Source organism: Glycine soja, chromosome 11, assembly GCF_004193775.1.
Source record: "Glycine soja cultivar W05 chromosome 11, ASM419377v2, whole genome shotgun sequence".
Lineage (NCBI taxonomy): Eukaryota > Viridiplantae > Streptophyta > Magnoliopsida > Fabales > Fabaceae > Glycine > Glycine soja.
The window spans coordinates 35,276,021-35,303,823 of NC_041012.1; the positions used below are offsets into that span (position 1 = coordinate 35,276,021).

General features: G+C 32.4%; 3 protein-coding genes across 5 annotated transcripts; 1 reads left to right on the forward strand and 2 right to left on the reverse strand.

Annotated features, from left to right (window-relative positions):
* The first annotated feature begins 6,508 nt into the window (after nt 1–6,508).
* Nucleotides 6,509–10,513, forward strand: LOC114375835 (vesicle-associated membrane protein 711-like). The gene is made up of 4 exons (XM_028333697.1): nt 6,509–7,055; nt 8,604–8,794; nt 9,221–9,384; nt 10,154–10,513. Exons 1-4 carry the CDS (start codon nt 6,827–6,829, stop codon nt 10,242–10,244), a joined length of 675 nt encoding a protein of 224 aa, XP_028189498.1. The 5' UTR covers nt 6,509–6,826; the 3' UTR covers nt 10,245–10,513.
* A 1,078-nt stretch (nt 10,514–11,591) lies between these two features.
* LOC114376734 lies at nt 11,592–16,184 on the reverse strand. Of its 3 annotated transcripts, none has more exons than XM_028334981.1 (3): nt 15,499–16,184; nt 13,350–13,537; nt 11,592–12,308 (listed from the first exon to the last, which is right to left on the reverse strand). In XM_028334981.1, exons 1-3 carry the CDS (start codon nt 15,998–16,000, stop codon nt 11,826–11,828), a joined length of 1,173 nt encoding a protein of 390 aa, XP_028190782.1. In that variant the 5' UTR covers nt 16,001–16,184; the 3' UTR covers nt 11,592–11,825. The 3 variants fall into 3 exon arrangements, with proteins under 3 accessions (XP_028190782.1, XP_028190781.1, XP_028190780.1); XM_028334980.1 differs by having other exon boundaries at nt 11,592–12,338; nt 13,350–13,534; nt 15,499–16,182; XM_028334979.1 differs by having other exon boundaries at nt 11,592–12,338; nt 15,499–16,182.
* A 3,540-nt stretch (nt 16,185–19,724) lies between these two features.
* On the reverse strand, nt 19,725–25,140 carry LOC114376562 (putative clathrin assembly protein At5g35200). Its single transcript, XM_028334736.1, has 16 exons — nt 24,925–25,140; nt 24,467–24,578; nt 24,314–24,383; nt 24,044–24,141; nt 23,366–23,507; nt 23,170–23,270; nt 22,865–22,948; nt 22,666–22,716; nt 22,518–22,583; nt 22,375–22,440; nt 22,212–22,292; nt 22,041–22,118; nt 21,300–21,452; nt 21,076–21,151; nt 20,679–20,794; nt 19,725–20,505 (listed from the first exon to the last, which is right to left on the reverse strand). The coding sequence occupies exons 2-16, from the start codon at nt 24,560–24,562 to the stop codon at nt 20,149–20,151; spliced, it is 1,635 nt and encodes a 544-aa protein (XP_028190537.1). The 5' UTR covers nt 24,563–24,578; nt 24,925–25,140; the 3' UTR covers nt 19,725–20,148.
* Between the last annotated feature and the right edge of the window lie 2,663 nt (nt 25,141–27,803).

The window sequence follows — 27,803 nt, forward strand, 5'->3', positions numbered from 1 at the left end:
CAATTTTAGAATCATTTTGACCAAGCGTAAAAGGGTCATCAGTTTAAATTTGCACATTATGCATGACGATCGATCGTTGTTTTCTAACTCTATTTAACTAAACAAATTAAAACTTTTTGTATTACCTATAGATAGAGAGATAGAGAGATCAAACTAGCCCAATAGCCGCAAATAGGTATGTGAATGACGAATCAAAAGGTTGTAAACTTATTCACTTTTCACGAAAAATAGAACCACGAAGCGAAAACGAGGGCATAGGAATTAGGAAGCACATAGCCTTTGCTGTAACTTTCCTCCCAATCCCTTTGTAGCTAAATCAACTTGCCAGGTCTTACCAACTACTAAGCCTGGACATGCAACCCTTTTTACTACAAAATGAAAAGAATGTACCTAGTAACCAAGAAGATTAATTGTATTTAGATGTATCTACGTAGATATATAGTTTTTGACCAACATAAACTGATCAGTTAATATAAATCTTATGATTTTATGTTAAGAATGTATTTTAATTTTGACCAAATAAAAATTCTATTTAACATTTTTTTTATTAATATATGACTTTTTTTTTATAGTATTTGAGATATTGTTTCGAATCCATCAGAGGTGGATGGAATTTATGATCTTGACTATCTTGGGTGCTTCCATCCCTTCTCTGCAATGAAGAAAGATGCATTCCAAATATAAGACTAATAAGAGGTTGATCGGGGAATTTTAGTGTCTAATTAATTTGATTTTTAAAAAATTTATTTCTCATTTTTAAAATCAATTATAATTTTCTTACAATATATATATATATATATATATATATATATATATATATTTTAAAATATTTATATACAAAATAATGAAAATTTAGTTTCATTAGTCATTATAAAAACTTTTAAAATGAAACATTCAAGCATTACACGACACGCATGCGCATGACAAAAAAACTCCAAAATATTATTTAGAACAACATTACTATTTGTTACAAAATACTTTTGAGAAAAAAGATTATACATAAACAATATAAATTTTTTTACACCATCATTCAATAATATATAACCATTAAACTCAATTTATTTTGAGGATAACAAAATTGAAATTGATCACTAATCAGGTTTGTGCTTTAAGTTACTTATAAAGGAGAAGAAAAATCTACAAATTAATCACGTTTGACAACATGCACTGGACAAATTTTGCCTTCCCACTTGGGAAGTTTTCCTTTTCAACAGTGCTTGCTGCCGACATTAATGTGAATTTTTCTTTTGGGGAGAGACAATTATTTAAGCATCGGATTTCTCTAAAATGAGTAATTAGGAAAGTGAAGTAATTTTAGTTATTGACTAAAAATTAATAATTAATATTATATTTATATATGTAATATTTTTTTTTGTTTAGACCGTTGGTCAGGTAAAAGTAACCTCACGACAATTGATATTTCAGTAAAAAAAAATTGAATGCACTAAAATATCAATAATTAATCTTTTATCAATGATTGGAATTACTTATTTTGTTCTTACTTTATAGAACTCAAATATTTTATCCTTTATTCCTTTCGCGATAATTACACTTAAAATTTTATTTGAGAAACAAAATCAATTATATTTAAAACAATCATTACTTAAAATAATAATAGCAATATTTTTTAATCTCTATAATATTTGTATTTTGTTTTGTTCCTTGAAAGTATCAATCTGATTGTATCTTTATTATTTTTTTATTCATTTTTGTCGCTAACTAACATCAAGATTTCTTGTTGCATGATTATATGAGTAATCAAGATTGAAAAACGATCTTGGTGTTCCCTAAAAACATGAACTAAAAAGAACATCTTTGATCAATATTTTTTTATTTATAGAAATAAAAAATAGGTAGTAATAGGTTTACAAAATAGTATCAATATTACTTTAATAATAAATATCATACTTTAATGACCAAATTGTCAGTGTATTTAACAATTTGATTAATTTGTCACAGCACAAATATATTTGTGGACAAATTGATCATTTAAAAAATTGTCACACCATAAATATATTTGTGGACTAATTGATCATTTAAAAAAATATAGAAACTAAATTGTCAATGCATAGTTTAACGACTAAATAGGTTATTAAATTGTCCTTTATATTCTAATTTCTTTTTTCTTTTCATATGAATTTACACTTGTGAATTTTTTTCCTCTGTCTGTGTTGAATAGCCAAGGGGTGTACAACTGTCCATTAATTGCTCATTTTCCTGCTAGAATATCCAAGTACTGCGCACACAGTGCTTCGAGAAAATAGGAAGAGAATGCAGAAGTACTGTGGGAAAAGTGGGAATGGGAAACACTGAAACAGTACAGCTTGGCAGCCATGTGAGAAGAGTGGGGGTGGATTGAGAAATGAGAAAGAAAGAAAATGATTATTCAGATAGCATCATGTCCCTGATGTGGATGTGTAATACTGTCCGTGATGGGATACACACCTTCTAAAGGCCTTTTAGTTTTTGTAACTTTGTAGATCCGTGAATCAGCTTTCTTTGCTCTCTGATGTGAAATCTCTCTCACTTATCTTTCCTTCACTCTTATCCCCGTATTTATTTATGTGTTATACTGCACTGACCATGCCATGCATGTACTGCAGAAAGAAGTTTAGTATGTACTGTACGTGTATGCATACAACTGGAGACTTGTATATTTTTTTTATTGACAAATATTAGTTGATAATATTATTAATTTTCTGACAGGAAGATTTGAATCCGCAACTTCTTTGTTTTCTTCGTCTCTCTTCATCCTTCACCCTGGAACAACCTTATATCTCCCTCTGCCTTGTATCATGAACTATACTATATATAAATGGTGAATACCGTAACACCCCTCCCCCGAAGTTTAAAAGTGTTTAAAAGAGTTTACAAGCAAACGATCTATTCATTAAGAAAAAATAGGTTATATTGTGTGAGTATAAAATAATTTTATATTATTGTCATACAATTAAAAAATCAAGTTAATGATGATAATTTTTAAGAGAAATTATATTTGTACAATAAATTATACAACTAAAAAAGACAAAGAGAAAAATAAAAGATAAATTTAAATGATAAAATAGAAGAAAGAAATAGACATAAAATATAATATTATACAAGTTATTATACATATATCACTTCTCAATTTTTAATTGGTTAAAAGTTATGACACTCAGGCGTAGCATAATCATTAAACTTATTGGTTAATAAGCAAATTAAGGACGTATTACCAATATAATAATAAACACTTAATATTTTTTTTGAAAAGTAATAAACACTTAATTAAAGTAGTGCATGTTTGGATAGTGATTAATTGATTACTTTTTATAGGTCTTTTTACTTCATTTCATAAACTTCAAAGTGAAGTTAATTCATGCAGACTTTAGTACACCTCGCCTCTCTCTCACCCAGTTCTGAGCTTTTTGCACTAATGATCCCATTATTATATTAGATTAAATGCCTATAGTATGTATAAGTTTTCATAATAAGCTTTTATTAAAAAAACTGTGTTAAATGGGAAGGTAACTAATTAACCAAAAAGTATTAGTTATTCTCTAAATTAAAAGGATTGGAAAGTTACGCAAATGCAGGGTGATATTTATCTGAAAATGAAGTTAGATCGGTGTCGAAACTTCTCCGACCCTCTAAAATCTGCATTTGTTTACTGACCACAGAATCACGATGACGGACAAAAGACATTAAATCTGCATTTGGCATTTGTCGTCTGTGATGTCAAAGACTCTTCAAATAGAGTCAGCAACATTGAAGTAGAGGTTCAGTTTTCCAGCAAAAACTAATGGCTGTGGTTTATTCCCTGAAGCTTATGGTTTCCGAGTGAACGTACACTGATATGTATAGAGTGTGAAATTGATTCAATCATGATTTAATTAATTTAGTGGTTTACCTATGATGACCATGCATGCACTTGGATTAAGTACAGCCAAAATTGATTTTTTATTTTTTGGTAAAATTTTCCATATAACAACGTATGTAGACACATCGGGTGCAAGTGGGTGTAGAGATACTTAATATAATATATTTTCCGATGGAAATTATTGATCTGCAATTGTCATGTGGCAACACATTACAGGAGGAGGCAGATCACGTACAAAACTTTATAAATGAGATCTGGGTGTATATATTTGGCATATATGTGAATTATATGGTCCCAGTAAGAAAAGGTATCTCATCCTCTTTGAGACAACCATAGTATATCCTTGTCATCGATCTTAAATACAGAGGTGGTGCAATGATATGGCTAAGTCTCAATAAAAAATTTCTCTCTCTCATATCTGTTTCGTATTTGCATAACATTTTTTTGGGAGATTGCATTGGCAAAAGATTAATTTAAGCTTCTTTTTTTTTTTCTTAAACATTTTGTTATCTCATCTCTATTTCATCTTAAGCCAACATAAAATTGACACATGACCCTGCTAACCATTGTATTAATTTTCTACATATTTAATTTTCGATGAAGAATATTATATATCAAGCCTTTCGTGCATTTTAATAATTTGGTCTTATATTTGATAATATTTTATTTTACTCCAATGTAATAAAAAATAGTTCATAATTAGTTACTTGAAAACTTAAAGAACAATTCTTAACTGAAAATTATAAAGTTAACTTATTAAATTAAAATACTTATTAAAATTATAAATGTAAAATGACGTAAAAATACATGTTATTGAATTTAATTAGGATATACATTTACAATACAAATATTTTGAATATTATCAATTAATTATAAATTGTTTTATAATAATTATTTTAAAATTTATGTGTAAGATAATTTCTAATTAGTTAATATATTACATAAAAATCTAATTGAGTAATATAAAGTCTTGAGGTGAATAAGGTATATGTAATTGCAAATACTTGAAAATAGATACATACTAATTAGCTTGTCCAAGTTGGGCCATTTAGAGGTCTAACCTGAAACAATTTCAAATAACTATAGTGATTCCGCTATAAAAACTCCTTGCAAATAAAAGTATTAGTAACATTAAAAGGCTATGTTTAGTAAAATAGTTTTTTTATTCTGTTACTTTTTTTATTCTAAAAAATAGTTAAAAAGTTAATTAAAAGTTAAAAAAGCTAATTGAAAACCAAAAAATTAATGTTAACTGAAAATTGAAAAGTTAGTAGTTAATAGTTATTAATTTCATTACATCTTTAGGATCACCACATCTAAAATGTTGTTTGGTTTAACATCGGTCTGAACTTTATAGTTTTGTCCTTAACAGACGTTTCAGGGAATTATGAGAGAATGATGCTTTTAAACTATCTTAAGTAGTGTGCCAAACATATTCATGTATATATTATTTTGACACAAATTATAAATTTAGATTAAAAATTAAAAGCATTTATTCGAGAGGTGTATTTTCTTTTAGTTTAAAATAAGCTTTATTATATAGTTTCAGTTACGTTATAAAATCACAGGATGAAATGTTTAATATTTTAAATTGAATTTTTTATTATTATTTGTTGCATATTATAGGCTCTGTTTCCTGTTTTCTGAAGAAAAGAAAAAACCTTCCCGGTTCAAGTATAAATGCGGGTTTATGACGGTGTCACCTTGAATCCAGACAAGCTGATGATACTTTAGTCTAAAACAGATTATATTTGAATTTAAAATCAAATATATTGAATATTACCATAATGAATTTGATACCAGTGTATTAATTATTGAGTGTATTTTCTTCTCAAAATCAATCTAATTAAGTTAATATATGAAATACTTGTTTGATTAAGCATTTACCATAACATAGGTTTGTACAATGTAAAATTTATGACAGCATAATTTAAACAAGTTTTACTCACGTTTCGCTGATGTAATATTTTTAACCTCTATTTACCATAAAACAACTGTATGTAAAACAGAGGCAGACGTGATCCCTTGCTCAAAAGTGATTTTTCAAATAAAAGTGTATCGATGATTACCACAAAACTATATCTTAACTCCCATCCAATGAGTGAACATTATGTAATCTTTCGGCGTGGGCCATGGGGGTGCCTCTCTGGAGCCAGACGATGTGATGTACCTAAAGGGTTACCCTACAGCTCATAACTGCTAATCATACACCCACACACTCATTTACCCTAAAAAACCAACGTGTACGTGTCCCCCTCTTGCCTTAGTCCTCCCAATGCATCATGATGTGTTCTTGTTCCTTAGTTCATAAAGAAACCCTATTCATGTTACCCTTTTTTATAGCTCTAGGAATTGGATTCAACGGTACCAGCTAGATCAATATTCAGTAACACTCCTCTTCACTTGGTTTTTGCTATAGACTATTTAGTGCAATTAAGGAAGAGGAAAAGAGAAAAAGGATTCTAATGGATGAAAAAAAAAAAAAGGATTTTAATGAATGATTATATGAGAGTAACATCGTGTAATTTTTTTTCCCTAGCTGGATTGAATGAATAAATATTTGTTTTGTTTAAAAATAATTTTCATGACTAACCATATAGTGGTGTTATCGTTGTTTTAAGTTACAATTATGAATTCCTTTGACGTAGGATCTATGTCCATGTTTTCCGGCAATTTTGGTGGCACCGAAAATGCCATGGTAGGCATGAAAAAGGGTAGAGGCAGAGTTTCCTTTCAAATTTCCATAATGTCGTTTACCCCATTTTTGGACACTAAATCAAATCAAATGGACACATTGTTTTCTCTTCATCCTTGTCTTGGTGTTGGTGTAATTGCACCTCCAAAACCAAAACCAAAACCAATTTCGTTACCCTTTTCTAACCACCCGAAACAACAAACGGCTTTTGGCAGATTTACCTTCTTCTTGGTAATTTCTTCTTCTCTCCAAAATAATTAACCAAACCATTATTAATGGGGATATTGTATGGAATGGTGGCAAGGGGGCAGGTGGTTCTGGCTGAGTTCAGCGCCACCCAGAGTAATGCTAGTGTAGTAGCCAAACAGATACTCAGCAAGATCAATCAAGGGAGTGATAACAATAATGATTCCAATGTTTCCTTTTCCCACGATCGCTATGTTTTTCATGTCAAGAGGACAGATGGCCTCACTGTTCTTTGCATGGCTGATGATGCATTTGGAAGTAAGAGCTTCCTCTCATTCATTTATTTTCTTATTTATTTTTAAAAAGTATTGTTTTCTAGGCTAGCTGGTTGTGTTTCGCTTGGTGAATCTAATAATACAACAATGAAACAATATTTTTTTATATCATTAAATGTTAATTCTTAATTTTTGTTAGTAGGAAAACGAACTCTTTTTGATCCAACAACACTGCTTTATGTTTTGTTTTGGGGGGTGCAAATGAATTGATTCAATTTTTGCTCTTTTTTTTTTTTATGGATTTGGTGCTGTTTTTATTTTTTAACATCAATGCAGATAATTTTTCATTCATCTTTGAACTATAGATGCTGTCAAAGTGCTTGGAAGTATTCCTGGCCCTTTCATGTATTGCAATCGCGTGTTTTGTTTGACATATATATAGGTCGTAGGTTGTTGGTTGATTCAGATTTTTTTCGTTTGCAGTCTAGAACACATGGCTAGGAACATCTATAACATGGTGGGGCGAGCTCTACGTTGAAACATGAAACTGTTAAGACCTTGTTTTAGGGGAATTCCACTTGAACCAATCAAGTGGTATTCAGAATTTGATTATGTAACGAAAATTTCTTGTAGTGGGAAGGAAATGAAATTATGAGTAAACTTGTTAGACAATCTTAGGTAACTTGTTTGTTAGAGTAAACTTTTCTCTTTGATCGATCTTAAAATCATGTATACTATCCCAAAATTACAGTTCTGTTATGAGACTGTATGTGAAGCTTAAAAATGTCCAATCAAGAAAGGCATATGCCATAGCCAAAAACACGTGGGAAGCTGCTGGCGCCAAGATACACCCGTATGGGCCCAATTAAGCTAATGGTCCCTTCCCATACTCTTTTTTTGTTTTTTTTTTTGTGGGAAGCACGAAGGCGTACTTACTTTTGTGTTCACAAGAATCTTTTTTGCTTATTGATTCCCCTTGATTTCAATGTTCAGATTTTTTGTGACTTAATTTATAAAAGTTTAAAGAGTAGATACTAATAGCTTTAACTATGATAATCTAAGGTTGATGTGGTTGGTGCTTTGACTAATTACTGATATGTATAGGGACCTTTTTAGGGAAAAACTTGGATACAATAAATTAGATGTTGTTTGTATTGTTTTCCAATCAGAATATCATTTTAGAAATTAGACTTTCAACACACTATGATGCCTCTTATTCTTAAAACTGTTGAAAGCTTTTATTGCAATTGAAAATCCTTAGTTACTAAATACAAATGATATGACACTTCTTTGTTTACTGATAGTGTGAAATGCTTTACATTGAGAATTATGTCACATTTGAACTTTTATCAAGTTGGTGAAATTGAAACAGAATGTAATGAGACTGTGACATCATATTGCTGGTTGTTACGTGACTGGGTGGTTGAAATCATTTCTGAGACATGTTTTTGGGCAGTCAGAATAAATGATTACAAAGTTTTGAGTCAAAGTGTTCACAAGAAAAACATTCCTGCTTGATTTGTTGTGCACTGAAGTTTGCAATTCCTGAATGAGCTGTAATGAATTGAATCTCCTCTTTGAATCTCTGCAGGAATAGCCCCTTTTGCATTTCTTGAAGATATTCATAAAAAATTTGTGAAGACGTATGCCCGTGCTATTCTTTCAGCTCCTGCCTATGCCATGAATGATGAGTTCTCAAGGGTCTTGAACCAACAGATGGAATATTACTCCAATGACCCAAATGCTGACAGATTAAACCGTCTCAAAGGTGAAATGACTCAGGCAAGTTCGAAATATACACATTTAGATTTATCTACACTTAGATCCTTGTCTATAATTGGTTCTCTTCTGGAATACTTTGTCCAATTTTTCATTCTGCAGATTGATCCTATAAATACTCTTTGGTTAAAGAATCTTAATTTACCTTATGATTCTTATGATTTTAATATGACAAACTCAAACTTGGAATTGCATAGTTCCAACCAACTCTTGTATTTGATGTGGTAAAGTAAATTTCAAAGTAAGGTCAGATTTAGTGTGATAAGATGCATGATTATTTACTTATGCAAGTCATTAAATGGTTTGTGGCACCAAATACTGAACAATTTTACTGTAGAAGAATCGAACTATTAATGTAGAATTATTTGTTTGATATCATCTGAAGACTAATTAATACTTGAAAATTAATTTGACGTGTGATAATGATAGGTGAGAACTGTGATGATAGACAACATTGACAAAGTGTTGGAGAGAGGTGGTCGGTTGGAGCTGCTGGTGGAGAAAACTTCAGCAATGAATAGCAATTCGATTCGTTTCAAAAGGCAGTCCCGCCGTTATAAAAATAACCTGTGGTGGAGTAATGTTAGGCTAACGTAAGTATTAATTCAATCCAGATTTTGCATAATTGATTTCATTCTTAAGTTTTTGCATTTTGATAATGGAAGAAAAATATATATCAGTGTTGGACTTTTCTAGGTTTTCTTGATTGTCCTAGATGAGAATTAGTATATACTAATATTTCTTTAAGCACACATTACATTTACAGAGGCATCTCATCTTGTGCTTTGCTCATGAAGCCAGTCTATACCCAATTTATAGAAATCTTGGGCTTTGAAACTTTCCATTCATTCTTACAATTATTGAATTGCACAATAAAGGTTTGGGGAGTTGATATTGGCCCCTATCCAATTGCTGATGGCCTCTACCACTTTTTGAAACTGAGATGAAAATACATTTTACCTCTGTAGTTTTTCCTACACCTCCCTAACTTTTGGTTATAATGGAATCACGATTTTGATATATTTTTTTTAATACTCAATGAAATCACCATTTCATTTATAAAATCTGAAACAGAATTATTATTCTGTTGAGTATTTTGTATATAAAATCATGATTCCGTGAGAAACACATGTTTAGAAAAAAAATTTACCCACAATAGGGATCATTAGCAATGAAGTTGACGCCAATAGCTATTCCCTAAAGGTTGAGCATACCTTTGACCTACTTTTCCAATTTATTTTTGTTGCACTTTTTTTAGCGTATCCTGGATTTTTGGGAGTAGAATAATTATTTTTGCCTTTTGTTAAAAAAAGTTTAAAAATGATCTCAAATTCTTATGATCCTCCTTTCTTCCTCATGCAGGGTTGCACTTGTTATAATTTTCGTCATTGTCGTTTACATTATACTCGCCTTCATCTGCCATGGTCCCTTGTTGTCTTCGTGCTGGAGATAAGATCTGGAGGCTAATAGTAAAAAAAAATTGCACTATTTTTTGAGACCATTGAACTACTTATTTAAGTTATTCAGAATATAATTTATTGGGTCAACCAAAAAGGGAATATAATTTATTGATATGCGATCATTTATCAGATGTTACCAATCTAGGCTTGTGCATGTTTTAGAAAGTAATTAAGCATTGTGGATGCACTCTATATAGAAGGTAATATATGATGTTTATGCAATATAGAAACTATAACTATTTTTTAAAATGTCAATATTGTTGCTAACATATCACCGATAACTCTTTCGTGATAGTTAAATCGTCCTCTTCGTGATAAAATTCAACTTTAATATATTTCCACTATAAATGTTTACTGTATTATTCAATAATACGTTGAAGAATTTTGAATTTTTGATATAAAAAAACACCTAAACTTCTAATAACATGACAATGTTTGGTTTTCAGTTTGTCCAACTCAAAAGTATGTTTGAGGGACCAAACTTAGTTTGCCCACATGTTTGGGTGTCCACAAAATTAAGTTTGCTACCTCCGTTTGTGTCCAACTTAACTTTGCCTCAAGCAACTCATGGCATGCTTTTGATTCTTCCGTTTCCGTTGGAACCATTAACTTCCAATTTTGCCTCTATATTTGTGTAATAGCAGAATGATAAGTAGACTCGAGGCTGAGATCGAAGTTGGCTCGCTCGTGGGGTGGTGGAAAACGATATAGCACATGCCGTATTGCAGGAAGTATATATATATATATATAGGGGTGCAGTATATAAATAATCGTATTTTAGAATTATGCTCTGATGTTCGCTGCCACGAGTTGTTCTTGCTGCCCTTAAATTTAATTCTGATATGTGTACTGCCATAATATAATATAATAATATGTACATATACAATTTTAACATTCGGACCATATAAAATTCAACGTGAGTTAATGTGTTATATATTTTAATTTAGAGCATATAAAACTTAATTATTAGCATTGTTGGAGTCTTATAATTTATTAATGAAAATATTTAATATTTTTAGTGATTATTGATTATTTTTAACAATATTATACTAATTCATATTAAATATTACATCATAAAATTTCATATCCTTTTCAGTAATTATACACTTTATACACTTAAAAAGTACTTTTAATTAAAATAGAATAATTCAAACAAGTTCATTTTTTAGAAGAAAATATTCAAACATAAATCATGTATGTTGAGTAAACTATTTTTTAACAAACTTAAGCTTTCAACATACTTTTAATTCAAACTTGGATTCATGAACTTTAATCCAAACATGTACGAAGTTAAATTCAAAACCATAAATTATGTCAACAGATTAACGTCAACGTTCGACTAACAGAAATTTACAAATTACAATTATTCTTGAAATCCTTGATTTTATTTGCGTTGTACACTTTCAAAAATTGAATGTTGTCTACCCAATGCCTTGTACAAACAAGAAATATGTACGTGTGAATAAGAAAAGAAATACTTTGATTTATATAATTTTGTACTCCCTAAATACAGAACCACGGAGAAGGGGGTAAATATCGAACCTTTACAACTTGGTGAATCAAGAAAAGACTATCTAATTGAAATCATCAACAGTGAGCCAATCATTTGACTCATCTTCTGAATCCTTACCCTTCAAACGGATAACCTTCTTCCTGCCATCTCTCTCAGAACTTTCACGCAGCCGAACCCAGTCACTAGTAGCACCTTCAGGTGATGAACCCCTTATGTCATGCGCCTCCCTGTAGCCAGATAATTTATCGGAGCTATAACTCCTATCATCCTCTAGGTCACTGAATGAGACGTCCTCTTCCTGTTGAAGTTTTGTACAGGAAGCCAATGAACTAGCATCAATGTCTGTATCTTCCAACCATTTTTCAGTGCTAACCGTGTCATCAACTTCTAAACCCTCTACTGCGTTTGTAACCTCAGTCAATATCTGATTTTGCTCAAATGAGATACTTTCTGTTCCACGGTCCTCCCTACCCTCTTGATATGTATCCACAGTCCTTGGGTTTTCAGGTTCTCCAGCTTGCAAATTTTTCCTCTCTCCTAGTTTCTGAAGAAGCACATCTCTTGCTTCAACAATCTAACCAAAAAGATAATGGAAAAACATGCATGATATAGCAGATTAAAAGACCGTTGCCACCAAAATAGGTACACAGAGTACAAGAGATTATTATCTATAATGTTATCTTCAATCACATAATTGTTGGGAGCAGTAGACCAGACAGTCTGAAAAAGTGAAAATACTTCATAGTACAAACCATCTGGAGAGAATGGCATAAAAAAAAAAGACAAACAAACACTAAAACTACTGAAGAACTTCTGGCCATGATCTATGGTATTTTATCAAAAAGATAACCAGACCATGCTGAGACTGGCAGTATATGGGCTGTATTCACTCAGGTATCATATACAATACAAGCTGCATTAAAGAAGATGGCATAGGGAACCGGAGGATGAGGAACACTTCATTTAAGCATATAAAAATAGAATCAAGTATAACTTGTACTAGTGCTTTGTATTTCTTGGGTGGAACAAATTTTTACTACCAATGAGTACTATAGATGTTCAGCATGCAATAATTTGTTTGTGGTTCTGTATACCTAAAAACAAAAACAACAGATAACACATTCCATAGAGTATATTGACTAATCTGATTAGCATGCACGAATAAGATTCACATAGATACAACTGCATCAACATAAGGAGAAAACTTAGATATAGTACCTAGGGAGTTGTTTTTACTGTTCTCTAATCAGAATTGAAGTTTTACCTTTGTAATCCGCAAAATCTTTTAATGGAGATTTTATTATATAGATTACTGAGGTAAAATTCCAATTCTGATTAGAGACAGTAACTAAAGTAACTATAGTATTGTATCTAAGTTTTGTCAAAGACAGTAACTGATTAGTCCCATACAAACAGTAACTCTTTTAAAAAGTATAATTTTATCAAAGACAGTAACTGATTAGTCCCATACAAACAGTAACTAAAGTATTGTATCTAAGTTTTGTCCTTAGTGTAAAAGGAATTTAACACATATATTCAAGATAATCAATTGAAAATAAGACAATATTGGATAAACATGGCTTGCCTTGGGAGTTGATAGGCGCTCAAAATCATGCTGATTTAGTCTTGGAAGTATTAACAAAAAATAGATCATCCAAAACTTTTCCACATTCATGTAACTGCAAAGATTCAGTCTTAGTGCAATGAATTCGGGTACCAGTTGCTCTATAGCCAATGCATGTTCTCTCTGAGAATTGGACATGCCAAAATCTGCTGCAACATATGAAATTTCAGTATTAAATCTCAATATATACTCAGTTAGAATAAAAATAAAGGAATATCAGTGTTGTTTTGGCTTCTTGGATTCATGCTATCTAAAACTAAAGATTCAAAACCACTTTTATTCAAAGAACATTTGCTTGAGAGTCAAACAAGAGATATGCTCAGCAGGACACAAGCACTTTGGACTTTGTATTGATTGGGAGCGTGAACTAGATTAATACACTGCATTAATAATGCACACTTCTTAAGAAATTATTAATTACATAAATTACTATGATAAATGACTTTCTTTGATAAAATTATACTTTTTAAATGAGTTCAAATCTTGTTGTGAATTCATTTAAGTATTTAACTGAGATAAAAATAAACAAGGGTATTATTGGGAAAACAATAATTAATACTCTTGATTTTCTAAAGTGACAAATATTTCAAGACAAATGAAAATACTCAGATATATATAATATGAGATGCAGAGGAAATAAAAATTATTTGAACTGACATCTCATTTAAAAAAACTTCGTACCCCATTGCCCAGAGGCTCTTCGCTATGCGAAGGTATGGGGGAGGGATATTGTACGCGGCCTTACCCTTGCATATGCAAAGAGGCTGTTTCCGGATTCGAACCCATGACCAACAAGTCACCAAGGCACAATTTTACCGCTGCACCAGGGCTCGCCCTCAAAAAACTTCGTACCCCATTGCCCAGAGGCTCTTCGCTATGCGAAGGTATGGGAGAGGGATATTGTACGCAGCCTTACCCTTGCATATGCAAAGAGGCTGTTTCCGGATTCGAACCCATGACCAACAAGTCACCAAGGCACAACTTTACCGCTGCACCAGGGCTCGCCCTCAACTGACATCTCATTTATTCATAGATAATAGATAGTCTTCGAATTAACTGTAAGCTCATCTCATACACCATCATTACAATGTGAAGCATAAAAGTTCAACAGCCCTGGAAATTTAATCCACTCAATACTTAAGGGGGTTTCCTTTCCTCCACTAAACTTAACCAAGAAAAATGTGATGGATGGACCACAAAGCTATGCATTCAAGATCTTTCATGTATAAACAAAACAGTAGATACTTTTTGAGTATGAAAAAGTATAGGAAGAGGAGAGGTTGTCCCTTACTATGGTTAAGGCATGCCATAAGCCTTAACAAAAGCTTACAGGCAGAGGTACTTAAAAATGACCTACCAACAAAGTCTAACTGTAGGAATTGAATCCAAAACCTTTTTGTTAGCATTGCTTGATCCTGACAATTTAGCCAAATGTCAGTGGCTGAGATTTTCAACAATGGAATTCACATCCAAACATAGCTAGCTATTACTTCATAGTCATACTCTAGAAGCATGGCCACTGGCATTGATCATTATCAGTAGTTTAAATTATCAATTCTTTTTGTCCAAAAATTATATACATTGATTCAGTACAAATTTCTGAAAGAGGCATCGCTACCAGCGACAAAGAGAAAATGTACATGGGATTTTATGTGTCCTGCATTCCTACCAGCTTGGCAAGAGACAGTACTTTCCAGCAGAGCATTATAAACTACGCATCCGTCACAATCTCTATATCTCTACTCAATTTAACTTACTCAGGATTCGTATTTATTTATGAAATCAAATCACACAAAACCATAAGCTATACCAATTTTAGCCACTGGCAATTTCATTTCTTTTGCCTACTGTGCATAAATTCGTTAAGAAGGCAATGATAAGCTTAGAAAAACGACCACGAAACTCATGAGATCTAGCCAATTAGCCAGAGAGGCACCACCCAAAAACTGCACGTCTGAGAACACGATTAAGTTAAGAGTACAATTAACTCAAGCAATTACAAACTCTATCATAATCACTAATTACTAATCAGATTATACAGATAACAGAGAATCATAATCAAAACAATTAACAAATAACACGTATAATTATCGAACCAAACTCGAAGTACCGTTATGGAGTGGCAAGGGGAATTCAGTCCAACACTGAGGCCGCGCAGAAATCTCCTTCACGAAACGAACAACATCTTCCGTCGTTCCAGGCACCGCGTCGTCATCGTTGCTCCGTTGTTGATCAGGCTCCAACTGCAACAACTGCGAAGCGAACTTGGAGATTCCGGTGACGGCTTTGTTCGAGGAAATGCGCGAGAGAGAGTTTTTGAAGCTTCCGCCGATCTCCACGAGATCGTTCCGGATTCCTGACAGAGCTTGCGAGGAGGAGGAATCGCCGGCGGAGGAAGAAGAAGAAGAAGAAGAAGAAGAAGAAGAGGAAGAGGAAGACGACGGCGGCGGAGCGAGGAAGTTGGCGACGCCGCGGAAAATATGCGATATGTCGTCCTTGACGCCGTGGCGATCGGCGGCGGGATGCGGCGGCGAAGACGAGTGGATAACGGTGCGGTTGTGGAGATTAGAAGATTCTGGGTCAGGGTGGTTGGACTTGAAGAGCCAGGACATTTTTCGTTTTAATTTCTATTATTTTTTTCAGAGCTAAATGATGATTGAAAGGGTTTAGGAAGAGAACATGATGGCCACTGCTTTTAGAGAGAGAGAAAAAGCCTTCTCATCTTCAGTTGGAACAACTTTATGACATAAATAATTATTTTGCTGAAACACCTTTGTTGTTGGGGAGCACGAAGACTACTCACAAAAATATTTATAGATAAGGAGGATAAATACTCATTTATTGGGATGGATCCAAGGCCAATATTTTACCCGTAAACATTTAACGGGGATAGACTTGGCTACGATACTATAGGATTTATCTCGTCCACACCTATTATATACATTAATTTAATTAAAATATCTTTTATATATTATTAATCATTAATTTAATAATAAGTGAGAAAATTTAAGCTTGTATTGATACACAATTTCTCATTTTTTATGTCCATTATGGATCATTCCTTTTGAAAAACACTTTAGATTAAGTGAGATTTGGTTTTGAAACTTGTTGTTATCATTGTAACACACAAAATATAATGTAATATTTTTTTATTGCTTTGAATTTAAAATAAAGATAAATCATATTTTATTTGATGATTTTTTTTATTTTGTTATTAGTGAGTGAATGGATAATTGAAAATTAATCTTATTAATCATCATAACTTTTGATTTTTTTAATTGCTAGATAAAGTAACGTTATATATCTCAAAGAAAAAAAAGAATAATTATAAAAAAAATTTAACATAAAATTTAAACACATCCATAAAATTTAGTATATGTCAAATAAAAATATAAATTGATGGAAATATATATTTTTTTATCTCACATGTCCAAGTTTCATCAAACAAGTTTTTCATTTTTATATACTTGATTCTTTTTTTGTTTTGAACTATTGTTCATAGTACCATCACATCACATGTAAAATATAATTATAAGTTAATTAATTTTAATATATTTTCTTGCAAGTCTTAAATGATACTTTCGCATGATATTAAATGATCAAAAAATTATATTTAAAAATAATTTGTTGGATAATTATATTTATAATATTATTTTTATTGACTTATGTTTAATTGACTTTAGGTTATATTTGAATGTTTTTTTTGTTATATTAAATGATTTAAAAGTGGATTTTCAATTTAGTTGTAGTGTTTTTTTAATTGGTACTTTATTTTATTGATTTGTTGGCTTTATATATAAGTAAAATGTAGATAAGAATATGGGTGCAGATATATAAATATCTAGCCTATATGAAAATAAAAAATAAAAATTACTATCATGTAGGCATGAGACAAACTATGAGTATGTTTGATTCATTAAAAATTAAGGAGTTGGACAACACAACACAAAAATATTTGTCCAACTTTGATTTAAAAAATGGCTGAAGGATAGTATAAAATAAAAAATGATAGACCGAATAAATACTCAAAAACTTATAACTCACTAAACTCTTGTAAAAAATTTGTCCAATGTCTAACAAAAGTAAAAATATATTATTATTCTTATTTTCTGTTTTTCATTATTCCACACCTTTGTTTCTTTTTCCATGTATCTGCTTCTCTAAACCTTCCTCTCCAAACGTCGTAGATTGGTCGCCGACAAAGCCAGACTTGGCCCTCGGCATGGGCACCTTGGTCACTGGCAATGGCCGTATGGACTGTTGTTATTCTCCTTTTGCTCATTATTTATTTCTTTTTATTATTAATTTACTCAAATGTTTTCATAGTGATCTTTCTCCTTCTAACTATGTTTTTTTTCCTTCTCTTTTGGTCAACTCTGGCATGGTTGCGTTATGCCGTCGTGCTGCTGCCGCCATCGCTGTGACCCTATGGTGGCCTCACACTGCCAGGCCCTACGCTCGGTGGCGTCAGGGTCGCGCCTCCTTTGTAGATGTGTCTCTCCTTTGTTGCACCGTCAAGATACTATTAATGCACCTAAGGTTTCATAATAAAATTTATATCATTTTATCCAATACATCAAGCAAGATACAATACAAAATTATTTGTGCTCTGCATCAAACAACATACAATACAAAAAATTATTATGTGACTCAACTACTTATTCAGTACGGTTGTATCTATCGTATTTTTTTAACATAACAAACCCATCCTATGGATATGTTTTTCAAACATGAATATCAAGATAGATACTATAATACTTTATGTACATCTTAGGCATTGTCATTCCAACTTGTCAAGCAGGATGGGGGTAAAATGATAAATAAATATTATCTAAAATATCTTATCTTACATGATGTGGGTAAAATGACAAATCTAAAAATACCCTTGTATGCGTAGGACGTAAATGTGAAATGTGTTTCGTGTTTGACCGCACAACTGCAATTTCTTTTTCACTTGTTTGAGTTTGACCTGATGCGTAACCTTCAGTCCTTCCTTCACCCCCTCAACTTCATCTCACATACTACCATTGTTGATTTTTTATTTATTTATGTGCTACACGCCACCATTGACATTGAGTTTTTTTATAGCAATCACAATCACTTATATCAAAAGCGTTTTACTGAAGACCTTACTTGAAACATACATTATGTAATTTTCCGGTGCACTTTAAACCAATGAAATTAATATATCTCTTACAGATTTCTAATTATTTTACTTTAATTTAATGTTAAAAAAACTAATGCCGTTGTCATATAAGATTATAATTTCGATTAGTGAAAAGCAAGAAACATTTTAATAGGAGTAAACTTTCATATTTGCAGTGAAAAAAAACTTTTGTATTAATTGTCTTGATTCTCTTGAATCAGATTTAATACGGATTATATGGCCATGCCTGTCAAAAAAAATAATATATGAAAAATTAGTATTTAATATTTATTTATATTCTATTATTTTTCTATAAGCAAGATTAGTTTGTTAAATTTTTTATTAGAGGAAGAAATTCAAACCTACAATTTCTTCTTCCTCTTCTTTTCTTAAAGCACCAAGTCAATCTTATAACTTTATTTACAATATATTATAGTTTGAAGTACTTCCTCTAATCCTAATCCTAATTATAAGATCCAAATTAAAAATATATTTTAATCTTTTTTTATAAGGTTCAATTTAAATTGTCTTCTGCATTAATGATATTTTTACAAAATATCCTAACAGTTTTAGAATAACTTGACTTTTGAGAGAGAGAAAGATAACTTATTAATGTTAATTAGTTTGTTCACAGGAATAGTTTTGAAAACAATATTAATTTATTTTAAAATAAATTTAATGTTCTCACAGGGATAGTTATTAACAGCTACGTCCTATGACTATAGCGAGACCTTGTCGACAAACCAATGGAGTTGTCAAGACCAAATGTATGATTGAACAGGCATACCTGAGCCATAGTGTATTTGTGTTAATCCATATGACACTATCGATTTTTTTTTCTCTTTTATTCAAACATTAGTATTTCTTTAACTATTGATTTCCTCACTACTTGGAACATAGTGAGAAAGAAAAACAAAATGGAGGACAGAGAAACCTGAAATTTTATACGGCTAAAGTATCTTCTCCGATTCCAAAGGAGTATCCCCATAAGAAAAGGAGATAAATTTACGACGGAAACACAATTTATACCTTAATTAGTTTCTCAAATAAATAAGGAAAAACACTGCTAGTTCACAACTTCTATGGATTTTAGTTCTCACCCATCGAGAAGAAAAAAATGAGTATAAATTAAATACTTACACAAACGTCTTACAGAATAACACATTAGACATGAGAATGAAGAAAAAATGTGTTCCTCAAACCAAAATGACTCATTTATTAGACTTGATGTGTTTATAACAATCATATAATGAATATAGTTCCCACCATATACAGGAAAAAGCAACTGAGAACAATATAGACCAATATATCAAGAACAAATTTTCTGCTAAAGCGTTGAAGCAATCTCAATCGGGCAAATGAAACTAAGTGGTTTGAATCAGAACTCATTATCAATTTACCTTGTACATAAAAAATCATATAATCAAAACCCACCCTCTGCTAATTATTCAAAAAGAATTTCACTCTAGCTAACTATGGCACACACACAACGTATGATACAAGTCTAATCTTCTTCATGTTTCCCAATCCCAGAATCGAAAGTTGAGAGTAATCAGAGTACCCGTTTCTTTTTTACCTTGAGCTTATTAAGGATTTGTTTTCCACAGGAAATGCCTAGATGAGACCTGTATATGGATTGTATGATTGAACAGGCATACCTGAGCCATAGGGATGGACAGCAGTGGCTCCATAAGGATTTCCAAAAGGATTTACAGATTGTTGTTGGGGAGCCATCATCATTTGCTGCTGCTGTTGATACATGAAAGCTTGCTGTTGGTTGGACATGGAAGCCATCTGAACAGAAGGTGGAGCGGCAACTGTATTTGAGGCAAAAAACGGATCGTGCATTGTCGGTTGCATCATGTTTCCACCTGGTGCTGGCTCCCATGGATTATAGCTGACATTTTGGTTGTTTCTCCTGAGGGCATCATCGTATAGGCTGTCTAGTGTAAGCTTGTCCAAACCTCCAGCCTGATTACCAAGCAGGTCACCAATACTCATTATTAGAAAAACAAAAACATGTGTGCATGCAAGGAGTTTTTGAGAGTGTTAATGGTGAGATGCATTACATGTGAGAGACATATGTGCAATCACTAATCATGCGAGCTAACTGAACAGTCAATTTATTGTAGAAGAAAGTATACCAGTTTGCTAGCTGTTGTGGCACTCTCATTTGAACTAGGAGCAGTAACAAGGGCCAATTCCCATCCTGTAGTTCCATTTGCTTGATTTGAAACAGCAGAAGGTTGTTGTTCAACAGCTGAAAGCCACCATTAATAAGACATCATATAAATAGTAATATCAAATGGAACATTCAAGTCTTAACTGCCAACAAAGTGCAGAAAAAGGAAAACAATGTGGGATTTACATTATTAGCCACTAAAATTAAGAGGTTCAATCCTCATAATGTGAAACGTCACACTTCTTGAAATGAAAACCAGTTCAGTCCAATTCCATGAACCAATTATTACTGTCAATTATTTTTGAAGGTTCACAAATGCTTTTATTAAACAAAGTGGAGGAAAAGGAACAACAAATTACCAACGGGAACAATGGCTAAAGCCAATGCATTCTTCTCTTCCAACTCTGCAGCAGCTGGAACAGGATCCTCCAAATTCTAATTAGTAAAGCCAGCAGAAGAGAAATTTGTTAGTGCAGCTAAAGCAACGTTGTTATATATAAATCATTACTAGTAGAACTAGTCAACAATCTGAATTATACCAAAAATAGGGCTAGAGCAAACACAAAAGAAAAAGAGTAATTACCAACAGATCAGGAGGTGGTTGTACTGGTGGTGCTTCCACTTTCACAGGTTCAGAAGGTGGAGGTGGAGGGGGTGAGGGTGAGGGTGGACATTCCTCTTCCACTTCTGTTGTCTTTTTGTATTCAATAGCCAAAACTTCTTTGTTCTCAATAGCCTGTGTTCAATTAATATGAAAGCACTGGTTGGTAAAATATATTTATATGGCATATAAATATTGCATTTCATTGAAATACAAGAAATATTCTGAAGTTAAAGGATTACAACAACACGTAGCTTCCTGAAACAAATGAAAGGAACAGTACGTGGATGACAAACATGCAGCTAAAATACTAATATTATTGATTCTACAAATATATGAAATTCATTGCAGAAAAGACGAAAGTATTGTACCAAAATTACAGAGAGTAAAATCATCATGAATGTTTCTTAAGGTAATGGAAGAGATTCCAAAATGTTTTGATGGGCCAAATAATACAACTCCTCAGAGAACTTGAAGGAAACAAGTAATAACGTATTTATTAACTTTGAATTTTCAGTATAAACCTACTTGTCAGATTGAAACAATGGTTGAACCACTTTATTTTAAAAGAAAATGCAATTTTCAGTAGCAAATATATCATTGTTCTCACTGGTAGATAGCCAACAATTAATTTGTGCCTTCTGAGTCAACTACATGTGTATGAAATAATACCACAGAGATCACCATAACAAAAAAACAGAGTTCTTCAATGTTCATCCATACCTGATCCTTTCGAACTATTGGTCCCTGGGGAGCATCTTTGACATACTCTTCCATGGCTTGCAGAAATGACGAAGGGGGCTTCATATCATCAACTAATAAACTTAGTTTATGTTTCCCAAAAGAACTATTGAAAAATCAAGCTAAATGTCTTTGACATAAGATCCAACCAACCTGCTCAACTTTAATAAACTTCTCTCCACGTCCAATGTCAAGATTACGACATATTTCATAAAACTCTGACAGTCTCTCAGCCTGGATTCATGTAGAGAATCTTTAAGATAATTGGATAGATAAAGTTAAGAATAGAAAAGGAAAATTACACCATAAGAGATACCTGGTGCCCAACCCTCCTGTATATATCAAGAGCTTTCAGAGCATCATGGCGTTGCATCTCAAAAAACTGTCACAATAGTAGTCTCCTAAATACATAGAAAGTTGAAAATCAAGCTTCAAATCCATGAAGATAACCATATATACCTTATCAACCATATTGACTGTTCCATCACTAATAGCTTGATAAATTTTAATGCTTTCTGAAGCAACCTATAAACAATATGAAGTACGTTCAGAAAGGTGGTGGAGCAAAAACTACCAAAGAATATAGTAGGTTAAATAATTGACCTACCATTGAGAGTGCTAACTGAATGACAAAGTTATTTACAGCTGCCCCGTGTGGCTGCACCACATAAAAGTTAAAACAAGTTGAACAATTAGTATGCTGCCTACCGATGTTGTAAAATTTGTTCATTAAACCAAGCCCACCACCTGTGAAGTGTTTGGGTAAAAATTTCATCTATCATGAACTATTTGGATCAAAAGCTTACCTGGCAATCAATAACTCGATGGAGAAGTTGCTGTAAAGTTGGCAACTGCTCTAACAGTTCTGCAGTATCCAAATCTTTGGTCCTCTGTGAAAAAATTCACAAATAGCGAAGTTTCCTAATTTAGATTTAGATTTATGTATGTTATAAGATAGCAATGACAAGTAAGGGCCTTCTTGTATCATATTATTACTGAATAATACTCATTAATAGATACTACGCAGATAATTCAACTACTCATGTTGATGTGAAAAATCTGTATTTTAAAACAGTAAGTTAATGAAAATGATAAAAAAAAAAGTACTTACAGGACGGTCTGCCTCAATGTCATACTTCAACACACGGAAACATTCCAGCCTTTCCTCCAAAAATAAGGCATAAGTGCGAACCCATGCAGAATAATCCCATGCTGAGCAATAAAACATTGAATGACAACTACAAATTAAATAAGCATAATAACAAAAATGACAATAAAATCAATCGTGGAGAGAAAGACAGAGGCACCATTTGGACTGGAATCATCTTTAAAATGAGCCATGTTGAGCATATGACTTCTACTTCTCCCATAATTGATGAGTTCTTCATGAAATGTAGGATCAACTTCCCTTAGAGCACGGTGAATGACAATTAAAGTTTTCAATGCAACCTAGAGGTAAAAAACTTGTCAATCAACCAATATGGAATCAAAATAAAAACCACACATGCTCAGTGGTGATTTACATGAGAAGTTGAGAACTAAAGACGACTGAAGGATTACATGAGAACTGCAGAAATTGTCGTGCAAATATAGTGCAAACAAATACTGTAGCTTCAGAATTAGATAAAATAATCTCGATTTTTGTAATAATTTTGATAATCATTAAAACATTCTTGGTGGACTTTTGTTAACATTGCTATCCAGATATTTGGCCATAAGGTCACGGTCATGCCACAATCTCCAGAAGTGAGGGAAACATAATAATTCATGAATGTGATTTGTAATTGTAATGTTTCATCAACCTTGCAACAAAGAACATAGGCAAACAGATACTAAATTCATAAAAGATTCATATCTCACATTCCCAGTCCACAAGTGAATAATACACTGAAAAATTTCATGTCCATATAAAAAAGATAAGATGAACACAGATCATGAAGCAAATAAACCATATTTAGCAGTGATGTAATGCATAATAGACATACTGCCCAGTTATGTGTCTTTGATAACCGCCTGGCAAGTGCGTGGATGCAATAGGCAACATCAGCCCTGGGTCTTGTAGCTGAGATAGCTGAAAATATAGCTGCAAGAGAGAGCATAGAAACACTTGGAATCAAAATCGTAATTGTTCCTCCTACAATCTACAAATACGTAACAAATAGCCGAAACAGAAACATCAAACAAGTAGTAGACACGACCCATTAATTATTTCTGTAGAAAGCACAAACAATCATAACGAGAGGGAGAAAACAAACCTCTTATATGTTTTTCCTTAGCTGGACGTTCAACATGATTTGTGGCCCTAACTATAGCAATGTCCAATTCCTGGAACATTATAAATAAACCCGTTGAGAACAAACACAAAACACCTGATCCAGTGATCCCATATCCAACAGAGTCTATTCTACCTTGTAATCACTGTTGACCTTAGCCAACGAGACTGTTGTAGTATCCTTAAGGGCTCCAAGTGCTTTTCTCAGACTCTTCTGCGTGCCACCAGACATCTTCTCCCTCACTCAACTACAAAATTCAAAACATAAGATCCCCTTTCCAACTAATCTGACATCAAACACACTTCTCTTTATAAACATCTTGTCTATTTTTTTACAAAAAAGAGAGAACAATAATTAATCAAGCGTAAGTAATGAATATAAATCTTAAATTTAACTCGATAACGCAGATGTTATATTAATAAGCTCAGATCCAACTAAGGAAACAACCCTCAGGGACTACAAAATAACCCCCACCCCCCCAAGCTCTGAATAACGTCCACAAATAGACAATAACCGAACAAGCTTCTAAATTAAATAACGAAAATGAAGAACTAAAACATAACAAACAATCGCGGACAAAAAGGTGGGCTCACAGAATTTTCCAGCAAGCGAATCAAATCAAATTGAAGAAGAAGAACCGCAAGTAGAGAAGTGGCTTCTCAGACGCAAAAGCACGATCTACGGTTAGAACTCGATTTCGCTGAAGCTGAATCAGAGAGAGAGAGAGAGAGTGGAGTTGTGTGCCTGAGACTAGAGAGAGAAAGAAAAGTCGACAGACAATATAGGCTTGGTGGTTGGTCGTCGGCGTCTCTGATGTTATTTTTTAATTTATTATTATTGGTGTTGGAACAAAGAAAAACAACGAGTCCAACAAAAAATTAAGAATGAATAGTATCATAATATTTTCTCTTAATCTTGGTGGTGTCAGAAAATACGGTATTGTAACAAGTTGTACTGCACCGTGGTTAAATTGGGATTTGAAAACATTTTTTTTAATTAAGAGTGTCTAATTCAGTCAATTATACAGAATACGTAAATTATTATAAATATTTTTTATTTTAATTATTTTAATGTACTATTTTAATTATTTTTTAATTAAAAATTTAAAAGTAATCAGACTTACATTAGTAAACAATACTAGTTTAAGTCACTTCCATTATAATTGTTTTATGTTATATTTTAGATGTGCAACTTAATCCATGAATTAACATGTGAAGAAGAACTTTAATAATAATCTTTAGGTTACAGGGTACTGCTTTTGGTTTTGGGGTGTACAACATTTTTAGGTGGAGGCTGGTTATTGGGAATTCAGTAGTTCAGAATTGATTAATATCTTGTAACCAGCATTTGGGTTCAATATTTTGCTTCAATCCTGTATGTGGTTGGTTATTCCTTATACCCTCTTATCTATATATGCATATTTTGTCTGATAAAAAAAATAATATAACTAAGAATTTCCTTTGATGGATTACGTTTTTTGGGTGGTCATAGTTTATAGAAATGTGTCTCTAGTACATAATGGACCGAAGAAATGTTGGCGACAGGGACAGACTCTTACATTAACAATTAGGCCCCATTGGCTCCTTTTTAAAAAATTTATAATATGTATGGCATTTTAATTTTTTTTTATCATATTATAGGTTCAAGGTATTGCAACTATGATTAACTTTTTGTAAAAAAATTTGACTGACCTACTTTAACAAGGTATTCTTTCTCAATTGTATTTTCACCATCCACAATACTAAAATTTAATCCTCAGATTTTTTTTTATAGTCTTCGTTGTGAAAGTAATTTAACCTTTATTTTTTTTCTTTTGAGTATATATTTATTGAACAAATTTTAATTTTTTTGGTTGATCCTCTATTATTTTAATCTGGCTCATGCGTCCCTTAACTGGCGATAACATGGCCGAAGCTTCATTTCCAGTAATGATGGCAATTAAAGAATACAGACAACGACAGTGACCAGAGGATGCCAGCAAAGACATTATATTTGGAGGGTACTAATGAAAAGAGTGATCAAAGAATGCTAGCTAGCAAACACAATGATTGGAGAATGCTGGTGACAATTTATAATCAGATAAAATCAATAACAATGGATAAAAAATAAATAAAAAAACTAGCAACAACGTATGATTAGATGATTCCGCCGTCAACATGATCAGCATTGGTAAAGGTTTTTGCCAAAGTATATCAATAGCAATGTACAGAAAGAATCGAACATACACGGGTAGCATCAAGTAAGCATGCAACCGAGAATATAAAAAAATGAATTGCCAAAAGCTGTTGACTTGGTAAAAGCTATATATGCACATTGGAGTAATCTTTTTTTTTTATGAATAAATGTTAGTTTTTTAGTTTTGTTAAAAATATAATAAGAGAAATTTTATATTGTTTCTTCACTCTTAAGTTGATATTTTCAACCATCAAATTAACTTTATATCTTCACATTAGAGTAATCATTCATTGGAGGAATGATTTAATCTCAAATCTATACATATTAAGGCTGAATCTGATCACGAAAATGGAGTTCTTATATGTTTCTAAAACAAATCCTTCTCTTAATTGGAAAGGAACTGAAAATCCCATTGAAGTACGAATTTTCAGGTTGATTGATAAAATCTCCCAACCAACTAACTACCAGGAGACATGTCACAACCAACCTCCAATTATGGGGACATTTGAACTCATATTTTATGGCACAAATTAAGAATATGGTTGATGAGGTGCAACCGTGCAAGCATAGTGTGGATAGGGACTTTGACGTACACATTCTGGCAATAGCAACTTGTATTCTTCCTCGTGCATGGCTTGGAACCAATGATGTTAAAGGACTGCATGCGTTGCATATTAATCTTGCTTTTGACTTGGCATTTGAAGAGGTAATGACTTTAAGGTATGAATTTCTTTGACAAGTAATGAGTCTGATAATTATTTCCTGACAAAACTCCTTCATTAAGTAGACTTTTCTAGTTAGAGAGAAGGACATAAAGGAAATTTTGTGTTTTTCTCTCTCCAATTGTAAAAGTCCAATAACGGGAGAGATCCCAAATCCTTAGGGTAAAAATGATTGCGAGTTAGGTAAATTTACTATCCAATTTGTGTATGAATTGATGCTTTTTTTTTTTAACTGAGATGAATCGATGCATTTGATATATAGAAAATGGAATGTCTAATTTCAACACTATGATATTGATTTCATTTATACATAAATGACTCTGTTTGAATACTATCATACGATCAGTTGATTTTTGTTCATATAGTTAAGGTTTTCAGTGGTCGGATTAATCAGTACATATATATGAATCATCTCACTAGCCTAGCCTAAGAAAAAAAAGAGGTGCATGAAAATGCCTCTCTGCTTTGAACTTCCCCTGTTTACGCTGTGCGGTGTCTTTATGAGAGCCAAAATTTTCAGAATTATGACCCCAATAATAGAAGTAATTACTGCAAGAACCGATTGCCTGGTACAT